The sequence below is a fragment of the Anolis carolinensis genome, chromosome 2, assembly GCF_035594765.1.
Source record: "Anolis carolinensis isolate JA03-04 chromosome 2, rAnoCar3.1.pri, whole genome shotgun sequence".
Lineage (NCBI taxonomy): Eukaryota > Metazoa > Chordata > Lepidosauria > Squamata > Dactyloidae > Anolis > Anolis carolinensis.
In genome coordinates this window covers 215211003-215223210 of record NC_085842.1, presented here as the reverse complement: position 1 = coordinate 215223210, position 12208 = coordinate 215211003, and the positions used below count along the sequence as shown (strand labels likewise).

Genomic DNA, 12208 nt, shown 5'->3' with positions numbered 1-12208 from the left:
TTTGTAGTGCCCGGCGGATGACGTCAGGGCCAGGGAGGCTTATGATTGGGGGTTCGCCACCGTTTGCGATAAAGCCGGCCAATAGCAGCACCTGGGGAGGAGGGCGGGCCTTTCTTGAAAGGGAAAGAAAACTCCCCGGATGCTGCCTAGCCTAGCTTGAGACCGGCTCGGAACTTTCCAGAAAAAGTCGGCGCGAGGAGGAGGAGGGAGAAGAAGAAGCTCGAGCCGGCTGCTGAGGGAGCGAGGGCGAGAGAACAGGGCTGCTTTGATTCTAAGGGTGTAAAGCGCAAGTGAGTAAAAGACAAAGGAAAAGCCGGGCGCGGGAGGGGTCACCTCAGGTATCTTTCCCCCCCCTTCCCATTTCCTCTTGTTCTCCACAAAGAACGGGCGCGCGGGTGGGGGAAGCGCGCGACGGTTAGGTCAGCTGACTCCGGGTTCTGAGCGAAGGCAGAGAAGGGGATTTGGCGGGCGGGAGGGAGGGAAGAAAGGAGGGGGAAGAGGATGAGGGATAGCAGGGTAGTGGTGTGAGAGGGGGAACCTTGGGCCCCTTCCACACAGCTGAATAAATCCCACATTTTCTGCTTTGAACTGGAATATTTGGCAATGTGGACTCCCATAACCCAGTCCAAGTCAGATATTGCGGGATATTCTGCCTTGATATTCTGGATTGTATGGCTGTGTGGAAGTGCCCTTGTTCTAACTGCTGTTTGGCACAAGAAAAGAGGCCAGTGGTTCTCAACCTGTGGGTCCCCAGATGTTTTGGCCTTTAACTCCCTGAAATCCTAACAGCTGGTAAACTGGCTGGGATTTCTGGGAGGTGTTGGACAAAACGCCTGCAGATATTGTGGGATTGAGAACCTGTGGCTCACAGGTTGAGAACCACTGAGCTAGGGGGTGTTTTTTTCCACTGGGGAGGCCCAGTGACTATTGTCACGTGGGGCTGGAAACTGAAGCAATGAGGGGCGAGCCTGGTTTGCCTGAAGCTCGGGCCCTTCCACACAGCCATGTAACCCAGAATATTGAGGCAGAAAATCCCACAATATCTGCTTTAAACTGGGCTATCTGGGTCCACACTGTCATATATTCCAGTAAGAAGCAGAAAATATTGTGGGCTATCTGCCTTGATATCCTGGGTTATATGGCTGTGTGGAAAGGCTCTGCTTTCCCAACATTTCTTTAGTCACACATCATTTCGCAACACAGACGTTCTGTTTTTAATAGCTAACCAACCCCTTCAAAGAGAATACAGACATCTTCGCAACATGATAGAGTACAAATCAATAAACCTACAAGGAGAATCATCATGTATGACTAGCATGGGCAACCTTTGGCCCTCCAGGTGTTTTGGACTCCAGCTCCCACAATTCCTAGTAATTATGGAGTTGGAGTCCAAGAATATCTGTAGGGCCAAAGATTTCCCATGCCTGATATATGTGACGATAATAGCAAGGACTGGTAGATGTGAGATAAAGGTAAAAGTTTCCCCTTGACATTAAGTTTAGTTGTGTCCGACTCTGGGGGTTGGTGCTTATCTCCAAATTTTAAGCCAAAGAGCCGATGTCTGTAGGTCACGTGGCCGGCGAGCGACGTTACCTTCCTACCACAGCAGGATCTATTGATCTACTCACATTTGCATGTTTTTGAACTGCTAAGTTGGCAGAAGCTGGGGCTAACAGCAGAAGCTCATCCCGCTCCCCGGATTCTAACCGCCAACCTATCGGTCAGCAAATTCAGCATCTCAGCGGTTTAACCCACTGTGCCACTGGGAGCTGGTAAATATACAAACCTTTAAATATAGATGTAGACCTTTAAAGCCAAACTGTTCAGGTCAAGGCTATTTGGCTATATATTGTAATAAGGGAATGTATGGGGGACACAACATATCTCACTAAAAGCATTCATTTATATTTTTTGGAAAATGTATGTACGATATGTAAGATAACATACATTTCCGAGATTTATGTCATTCTCATATCTGTGCAACACATTTACACATTAATGTGTCTTAACACACAGTTTAGAAAACTTTGTTGTAGAGAATCCAGAGTAATTGGTGCTCAGAGTGAGGCAGCACAAGAAGATATGAGTTTGGTCTCACCAGAGGTCCCTTTATGGGCACAGTCCTTGAGGAAATAAGGAAGTGGGCGGTATTCATGACATCATCTGTCTTGCATTCCTTTTGTTGTTTTAATTTTCATCTTTCCCCCTTCCAGGTATCTATTGTACCATGGTGAAGGAGACCACATACTATGATGTGCTTGGCGTGAAACCCAATGCGTCCCAAGAAGAACTGAAAAAGGCTTATAGGAAACTGGCATTGAAATACCACCCTGATAAGAATCCAAATGAAGGTGAAAAGGCAAGTTTGCAGGCTCACTCGCTCATAAATATTTTGCTTATTAGCTTAGTGGAGGGTGCTGTATTGTCTCCTTGCTTTGCTTCATTGTTGTGAATGGGTTGGATTCTGATATATCTATCCTGAATTAGTTTTTACCTTTTTGTAAATGTCATGCTGCAGCTGCACTCTATGAGTTTTACTTCAAAAATTGCAGGTTGGTTGTTAGCAGACAAATTAGAGCTGAGAACTAATGTTGCTAAATAACATGCTATTAATCTCGAGCCACTTCCTTACCTTTAAGCAGTTATAGTGGTACAAAGTAAATATTATAGTGATAGAAATTTCTTTCTGTTAAATAGTATTTATCTGATTTTTTGTTATTTTTGTTCTTGTAGTTCAAACAGATTTCTCAAGCTTATGAAGTTCTTTCTGACACCAAGAAAAGGGATTTGTATGATAAAGGTGGTGAACAAGCCATTAAAGAGGGTGGTACTGGAAGCAGCTTTGGGTCACCCATGGATATATTTGATATGTTCTTTGGAGGAGGTGGCAGAATGCAACGAGAGAGGAGAGGTAATGTACAACTTTACTTGAAGTAGTTCACAGAAGCCTTGGTAGTTCATATGAACTATTCTTGGCTAATAAACAAAAGGGTAAAGTTAATGTTAGGATAATGTGTGTTTTCATTTATGAAGTACCTCAAGTGAAAGAGGTAGGACCCAAAATAATTATATGTTGCATTTTGCATGGATTGTTAATTGATGTGCAGTGTGATTCTCTGTATGTTCATTTGGAAGTATTCGACTGAGTTTCTGTTAATGCTTTCCATATGTATAGAATAGGCAGAGAATTGCATCCTTAGTTTGTTGGTTCTACCTTCCCTCAGTAAGGATCAAGCACTATGACTTCCTCACATTGCTTTGGGGGAGAACCCGTTGGCCTTTTTTTTAGTGTAGATACAATACTAGTCAATGTTTATCCTTATAGTGACTTCCCATAGTGGAAAAAATTAGAATCAGAAGCTTGGATCTGAAACCTCAGTAATGAAACTCTTTGGAGCATTTGTCATCCAAAACCTGCTTTTCGTTATAGGTAAAAATGTTGTTCATCAGTTGTCAGTAACTCTAGAAGATTTGTACAATGGAGCAACACGAAAACTCGCTCTACAAAAGAATGTGATTTGTGACAAATGCGAAGGTATGTTGGCACAAAAAATTCAGTTAATCCAGTAGAAATTGACATCTATGACAAATTATATGTAGCAAGTGAGGGAGGGAGGAGACATAAATGTTTCTTTCTGCTTCATGTTCTTCTATAGGTCGAGGTGGCAAGAAAGGTGCAGTGGAATGCTGCCTTAATTGCAGAGGAACAGGCATGCAAATAAGGATTCACCAAATAGGACCTGGAATGGTTCAGCAAATCCAGTCGGTGTGTATGGAATGCCAGGGCCATGGAGAGCGCATCAGTCCCAAGGATAGATGTAAAAGCTGCAATGGAAGGAAGATTGTTAGAGAGAAGAAAATTCTTGAAGTCCATATTGATAAAGGTGTGTATTGTACTTGGGGTTTGTAGTTGTAATGCTTTTTATTGTTAGCCACTTTGAGTCTCCGGACGGAAAGAAAAAGTGGGATATAAATAAACATAATAATAATTATCATATAGCTGAATTGCATTGTGTTTGTATGGATCATCACAGAAAACCTGGATTCTGGAACTTTCAGAAGAGCAGTAAGATACTACTAATAGTGTAGAATACTAGGCAGTAGAAATAACTTTATAGTACAATAGCTAGTCAGGAGAATTATTGATGAGCCTTTACAATGAGGATAATGAATGTGGTTCCATGACAGAAGTGTCATCAATCCATCTTTGTTGGGGCCCTCAGGCTATGTGGTAAAAACATTTAAACCATTTTGAAAAGGGTTAGTTGAGGGTTAAGTGTTGGGCAAATTTAGTATGACTTCGACCAAACAAGCAGTATGGTTCACCCTTGCCCCAAGCAGCAAGTCCATATCCCAGCCTCATGCTACACTGCTGAAATTGAGAAGATGGTGAAGGACAAACAGATGTGACTCTTGCCTCCAGTCAATCTTAGCAGTGGGGTATGTTGTTTTGTTCTGCCTCTGTGCCTTCAGCTTCTTTCAAGTTAGTTATTCAGCAGATAGCAAAACAAATCAGTGTATCTTCCCCTTCCCTGTCCAGCTGGGACCTAGGGAAATGAGGTTGGCAATCTCAGCTTTTTGCTTGGCCTGAACCACAAGGCTTTGGGCTTGTTTTAGTGCCAGAAAATAGCTGACTAGTTCATGCAGTGTGCCAGGTTGTGAACACGATACATACTTCCTGCTATCTGTGAGCCATTCCATTGGGTAGCAGTATATCAGCTGCATGATATAAATTACATTGATGCAATAAGAAAAATAAGAATGGTGGCGGAACTAAAAATGTTCTGGAGAACACCGATTAGGATTCAGAAACATACCTTTTCTTTTCACTTGTGAAATCAGCCTTGCTCCTAGCTACAATAAAACCTTTAGAATAGAGATTAAGATTGTCACCACATGAATACCACACAGTGTACATTCCTCATCAATTTCCCATCCTCAAAATTCATGTTTCCTACCCCTCATAATTTATTATTCAGATTTGGAGTTAGATAAGCAGAACTCTGCTTGCCCATCCTTTAGCCTTCACGTTTTTTGGGGAAATTATTCTGCAGTGCTAGATTGTTGAAATTGAGTTGCCATGAGGCTTAATGGTCTGACATGGGAAAGGCAACTGAAGTATCCTATGGAGATTCCTCAATTGATTTGTGGAACACTGAAGCATCAGTGGGTAAATAAAACGGCATCTCAAAGGATGAGGTTTAAACATACAACATGAAAAAGCAGCATAGCAAGGAGGATGCTGTTGTATTTCCCACCTGCATCTCAAACTTTCGATATAAATATTGTTTTAAACCACATCACTTGCATGATACATTTACAGTGCTGTCAGGTATCCACAATTTATGCAAGAAGTTGTGAAGCATTTACCAATCTACTTTATAAACTAGTTCTAAGTTCCCCTGTCTGTATTTCTTGCTCAGCACTCCATTCTGATTATCCTTGACCCACTTAGGTGAGCCAAAGTCTATAGACTTTTTGGTTACAAGATGCTACATGTATGCTGATAAAAAGTCATGTGTGTGTTATACTTCAAGGATCTATCACTTGAAGGATTTTGAGTTATATTGTTTTCTTATTTAGTTTAAAGCCTAAATGCGCCTCACGTAATATCTTTACAGTGGTTCCAGCTATTCTGTTGTTACGGATAGTGGCAGATTTGCTGTACAGAAAGAATAGAGGATCATGTATATTTTCCTTTCCTTTTTTGGGGAGGGGTCTCATTTTACTGTGGAAAACGTGTTTGAAAATAAGCAAAATATTTCTTTTTACCTTAAAGCTTTGAAAATTATGTTAAAACTTTCTACTCATCCACCTGAAAGTGTAAAGATGCTTTTTATTAAAAGTTAAATGGCAATTTAAAGTGGCAAAAAAGCATAAGTGAACATGTAAAATGCAATGCATGATACCCTGAAAACAGAACTAGAAAGTCAGAATAAAATTAAAAGACACGAAGGAACGGAATGAGAGAACGATTTTACATAAAGTGCAGCATATCATATCATCTTGTACCCTTCTCACCAACAGTGAAGAATATTATACATTGTTAGATCTTAATAGGTTAGTTTATTATTAGTTAATGGTTAGATGATAGAACATGTGGAATTCTTTTACCATATCAGATTTTTCTTGTATGATTTTTTGGAATAGGAATGAAAGATGGTCAGAAGATAACTTTCCATGGTGAAGGAGACCAGGAACCAGGGTTGGAGCCAGGAGATATCATTATTGTCTTGGATCAAAAAGATCATTCTGTGTTTACAAGGTAATTGGGGTCAAGCTCATGTGACACTTCAAGTGGTATTTAACCTTTCGTAGTGTTGGTTATACTATCTAGGGTTTCATGGGAGTTGTAGTCCCACTCTTGGTCTGTAATTGTATTTTAGATATGTGTATTGATCAGTGGTGTAAGAGGAGCACAATAAAATATATATGTTGTCAAGGCTCAGCTATTTTCCCCTCAAAATGCTGGAAAAGTCAGAGAAATGAGTTGTCATTTTTAGTTATGTCTGATGTACATATGTGCTTTTAAGTTGCCTGTCTCCCATCCAAAATACTATCCAGGTCTGATCCTGCTTAGCTCCCAATATATGATGGGATCTGGTGCTTTAGGGTTATCATTTCTTATGTTTATTCCTAATGGAATTTATCATTCATGTATTAGGCTGCTGTTAGAAGCCTACATAAGAAAAGGAGAGTTAGAAGGGAACACTAGATAGCTGAATGCAAGCTTAGTCATTTTATAGCTTTAAGTGCCTTTAGTTATAAACCTTCTGCTAGAATCTTTAGCCTCTTTTGAATGTCAAAATGTGTTGCCTTTAGTAACTGCAGAATCATGTGATAGCTGTGTGTAACTTCCGTTTCGCTGTTTGACACTGTATATAAAATGGTTGGTGAACCATAAAATCCTTAAGCCTTCCTACTTTTGTGATAAAGAAAAGCCTGAAATCAGAATGGGTTGTAAAGTATCATCTTACAGAATTCTTAGGGACTTTTAATCCCCCAGGAATCAGATTAGAGATAAAATTATAGGTGTTGCTAGAATTAATTCACAGATCTTGTACCATCTCACTTATTTTAAGTATTGTGTTGACTCTGTTGGGTTGTGCTGTGTCCTTCTCAAATTGCTGTCCAGTACCATTTGCGATGTACTATCCTACTTACGCAGCTTATTCTCTTTTTCTGCAGACGAAATGAAGACCTGGTCATGTCCATGGACATTCAACTAGTTGAGGCACTGTGTGGGTTCCAAAAACCAATTGCAATGCTAGACAATCGAACCATAATCATTACTTCTCATCCTGGTAAGTATGTATTGCTTTGACAAAATACACCTTGGAAATATTAAACGATGTCAGTGGTCAAATATGTCTGTTTTAAAATACAAAGTAAGTAAATCACCATTATCTCTAGAAATGTTCTCCAATTTATGGGATGCAGATTTACAGCATATTAGATTCTTTATATGTCTTTAGGTAGTAGAATGGTAGAAAGCTACCATTCGTAATATGCCTATTTTCCAAAGATGATGGCTAGAATTCAGGATCAGATTTACAGGTGCGTGACCTGGAGTTAGCCATAGTGCATCCATATTCACAGTTCCTACACAGTCATAACTATAGCACTAGTGTCATGATTGTAACCTGCCAAAGCTTTGTTTGGCAACAACTGCATGGAGAGTAAGTTCATTCTGTTGCCAATGGGGGAGTGAGTGGATGACATTTCCACCCCTCTCTTGCCAGCCAGTAAAGCTGCAACAAGGAGGTCCTGCTTCTGTTCACAACTTTGCTGGTTTGGGAGGGGCAGTATGTCAGCTGCCCACAGCTTGATTATCTCCAGAATTGACACTTTTATCTGCATAGCAGAAGCCTGCTAAATCGGTTTGGTGGAGTTGGCCCAGGAAGTGATAAATTAGTTATGCATCTAACAGTTATATAACATAAGTAGCATATATAATAGAATTCTGAACAGTATCTTTACATTGATGGACTCCTATTACTTTTGGTTAATTGATACAGAAAATAACATCAGTTGTGGTTTTTCTTTCCTCCTACAAAATAGATGCAAAACTTTGGAATACATCTTTAATAAAGTGCTCTAACATGAGGCTGGACATCTATCTTGTTTAATTTGTAACTGGGTTGGATAAATATCCTTTTTTATTTCTAGGTCAGGTTGTCAAACATGGAGACATTAAATGTATACTGAATGAGGGAATGCCATTCTATCGCAGACCATACGAAAAGGGTCGTCTAATCATTGAATTTAAGGTGAGATGCAGCTGATTTTAAGTTTGAAGTTTCTGAAAATAAAATGACATTTCTTAGACAATGCTGTTATTGCATGGACTTTTAATTGGTTGACCAACCAAATTTGAGACATGTTCGGAAATGATTCCTCTTTATCCTGGAAACAGATGGGCCCAGAGTTGTTCAACATCTATATAAACAACTTGGATGTTGGAATAGTAGGCATGCTTAGTAACTTTGTAGATGGTACTAAATTAGGTAAGCAGGCGGAGGACAGGATTAGCATTCAGAATGACTGTAACAGATTAGAACGGTGGGCCAACACTAAAAAATTAATTTCAACAAAGAGAAATGTAAGGTACTACGCTTACGCAGAAAAAAGGAATGCACAGATAAAGGATGGATGACACGTGGTTTGGCAACACTACATGTAAAAGGGATTTAAGAATCATAGTACTCAAGAAGCTGAACATGAGTCAATAGTGTGATGCGTCAGCTTAAAAAAATAAATTCGTAGGGTGCATCAATAGGAGTATAGTGTCAAGATTGAGGGAAGTTACAGTCCTATTCTCTTCTGCTTTGGTCAGACCTCATTTGGAATCACACTGTGTCCAGATTTAGGCACCACACTTCACCAAAATGGCAAAAGATCTGGAAGCCATGCCATATGAGGAATGATTTTGGGAGCTGAGTATGTTTAACTTGGAGAAGAGAAGGTTAAGAGGGGACATGAGAGCCATGTTTAAATAATTGGAAGGATGGCATATTGAAGATGGCACAATAAAAGCTGTTTCATAATTGAATATGCTGCTTCAGAGTGGTGGAATCGCCTTCTCTAGAGATAGCCATCTGTTGGGAATGCTTTGATTGTGTATTCCTAAGTGACTGGTCATTATGGTCATTGTGGTATGTAAATTTCTTGAATACATTTTAGAGCATAATGCCTCGTGATACTGGTTTAAAGGGAGAATATCTGTTAAGCAAATGTGACCTTTCCTTTAATGTTGTGGTTTTGAAACCATATTTCCCATATAGAAATAGTAACCATGTCTACTAAATTTCAGGTGATCTTTCCAGATAGTGGCTTCCTTTCCTCTGATAAGCTATGTCTGTTAGAAAAGCTGTTGCCTCCAAGGCAAGAAGTGGAGGAAACTGAAGACATGGACCAGGTAGAGTTGGTAGACTTTGACCCCTCTCAGGAAAGAAGGCATTACAATGGGGAAGCCTATGAAGACGACGAGCACCATCCCAGAGGTGGCGTCCAGTGCCAGACGTCTTAAAAGGCCTCATGGTTTTCCTTGTGCTGCTTGTCTTGTATGTCAGTTGTGAATGAGTGAAGGATTAAAGTTGCTAAACTCTCAAACTTGCCATTGTCCCTGTAATATTTAGACATAGTTGTTTTTAAATCAAGTTAACAAACTTAAAATCTGTAAACTACTTCAATCAAGTTGAAATGCTGTTCTATTTCCATATGGCCTCCTAAGGAAACCAGAAGTCAATTTGCTCTGGCTTTTTAATTTTATTTTGTGCATCATAAGTGTATTGTGTGCAAATGCACTGGCTTAGTATTCAGTGATTTCTGTTTAGTATTATAAATTATATTCCTCTTAAGTATGCACATGTATTTATGATTCATGTTAAAAATGTGAAATTAAAAGTTTTGTATTCATCAGCTTCTAGATACATTGGTGTGTTTTGGATGTACTGTGGCTGGGTGAGGCTTCACAAGGCACCTGCATGGCACTGTATACCTTCCTCCCCTGGAGAGTTAAGTCCTGCCCCCTAGTTTTAGCTACAACGCTGTAAAATCCCTCTATTAATGGTATGCAGGATCCTAGCATTGCTAATTCGTAAGGAGTTGAAAATTCAACCTGTAATAGTTTATGTAGGATGAAAACCAAATGTTTAACATTTTTGAATAGGAAATATGTGGGATTTTAAAATAAGCCACTCAACTGAAAAGTAGTAAAGCTAGAAAGTTACTGTACATTTAACGGAAGTTTTGACTTTTAGCGTAAGTAGGTTTCAGTGACTCTTAACTTTCAGTTTCTTAGACTATATGTACACCTTTAGAAAGCTCCCTTCTAAATTTGTGTCACTCATGAATGAATGAGTTGCCATAATTTGAGGGGATGTGTGTGTGCTCTTAGTTCCTGAAAAGGGCTACCTCTACCATTTGCCATTTCAAAGTATTTGTATTTTAGCTTCACAGATTACAGCTGGCCTTTCAGTAACTGCAGGAAGGCTTAAACCGATTCAAGTGCCTCTTCTAGGACTAAAATGTACTTACGCTGACCCTTGACCTTTTTCTTTAATAAACCCATGTTGATATTTGATAGGCATGCCCGGCTGTAGCCCTTATGCTGTGCATATAGAGCAGGTGGGCTAATGGATATGGCATTCCAGTGCTCTGCCATTTCAACACAGGTCTTATGCATTTGAGGTTTTAATCTATGGCTTCTTCCCAGGGGTTTAAGTTGCATTGTAATTTATGGTCCTTGTGATAAGAATGATTTAATAGAAACAAGTATGTTAGTGGAACGAAGAATCTGACTTGACAAATGCTTGCATATTGTACTTCAAACTTGAGTTTCAACCCATGGGGGGAAATAAACACTATCTTCTAACAGCTTCATCTTTTCTTGCTTTTTGATGAGACATTTAAGGTGTGTTAATAAGACAATGCCTTAGGGGCAGCTTGCTGTGGCAATAACTGCATGTTTCCCATCTCATACAACAGGTATCATCTGTTCAGAAGGTTTAGAAATGGGTACTATAGCAAGAGGTTTATGAAAGGATAGTAAAGATATGGATAATATTTTGTAGTCTCTTAGGATCCTTTGATAGAACATTCTAGATTGAGAATTTGATATTCAAGGATCCATGACTGTGATAAATGCAGTAAAAAGAGACAAGTTCATTGTTGTGTAAGGATTTCTATTAAGTATCCTAACACCGATCCAAAACAACCGTTATAATTCCGCCCTACAATCTGCATGGTAAAACAGTCATACAATATACGTACTTCTATAGTGGTCTGTTTGCTTTCTAGCAAAGATACCTGTTCTGTTGAGCATACTGAGAACATTCTGGTCAGGATATGTGGGTGGCATGTTGGCATAACCTCAAGCTACCACTTCCCCAAATGCTTCTGCCTCTTGTCAGGCTCGTTTCACAGCCAAGATTTCCCCCCAATTTTCCAGTACATACCAGCTGTGTATATTCAACTACAGTGTAGAATCTTGCCCTCTGTAGTATCCCATAATTTTGGTGGAAGAGCACATGAAATTATGTTAGCATTTGGTGTGGATTTACATTTATTTTAGAAAGAAAAGGTTTAGTTTTCTTGTGTGCGTGAGGACAGTTTTTTTTTCATTTGACAGTATTATGCACAGTTTTGACATTTCTATGTGAGAGTTGCCAGGCCACCACTTGATAAATGTAAGCATCTTCACAAATCCAAGTCCATCCATAATGCTGGAGAAACTACATCACCAGCCATAAGAATGAGTGTTTTGTCAAGCACAAGTTGAATATCATGTGTTTTAAAAAGTGTTCAAATGTGCCAGATTTTTTTGTAGTGAGATTTTATTGTAGAAGTTGCAGAATTAAAAAAAATAAGTACCACAAACTTAATCAAAATAAAAGTTATACAAATCCAGAAAATGACCACACCCTGAATAGCAGTTACTCTTTTAAGAGTTTTGATCAAGGATGAGCATGTTTTTGAAGTTAGCCAGATGAAACTAGACATTCACACTAAGAGGCGAAAAGAAATTAAGATCTCATTTAAAAAACAATAAAACATTTACAGCTATTTTCTGTGCTCATGAGGAGATAAAAGATAGTTTGCCTGTAGGAGACTGAAGTCAAGAATTTTGCCAAAAGTCACAAGAGCTTAACAAAGATTGTTGGAGGGCTCAGAAAAAAAGAAATGTATGGAACATGGCCAGGTTACA

The 12208-nt window shown here is 39.3% G+C and overlaps 1 protein-coding gene across 1 annotated transcript; it reads left to right on the top strand.

The window, feature by feature from the left end:
- Positions 1-128: 128 nt before the first annotated feature.
- dnaja1 (DnaJ heat shock protein family (Hsp40) member A1) lies at positions 129-10878 on the top strand. Its single transcript, XM_003224634.4, has 9 exons — positions 129-290; positions 2214-2359; positions 2734-2911; positions 3431-3535; positions 3657-3884; positions 6151-6265; positions 7189-7304; positions 8170-8270; positions 9314-10878. The coding sequence occupies exons 2-9, from the start codon at positions 2228-2230 to the stop codon at positions 9527-9529; spliced, it is 1191 nt and encodes a 396-aa protein (XP_003224682.1). The 5' UTR covers positions 129-290; positions 2214-2227; the 3' UTR covers positions 9530-10878.
- Positions 10879-12208: the final 1330 nt, after the last annotated feature.

Bases quoted from the DNA above. Each gene is read 5' to 3' on its own strand.
- dnaja1 (XM_003224634.4), top strand. From the start codon at position 2,228: ATGGTGAAGGAGACCACATACTATGATGTGCTTGGCGTGAAACCCAAT. The intron at 3,885-6,150 runs GTGTGTATTGTA...TTTTTGGAATAG, and splicing joins TGAAGTCCATATTGATAAAG to GAATGAAAGATGGTCAGAAG. The intron at 6,266-7,188 runs GTAATTGGGGTC...CTTTTTCTGCAG, and splicing joins GATCATTCTGTGTTTACAAG to ACGAAATGAAGACCTGGTCA.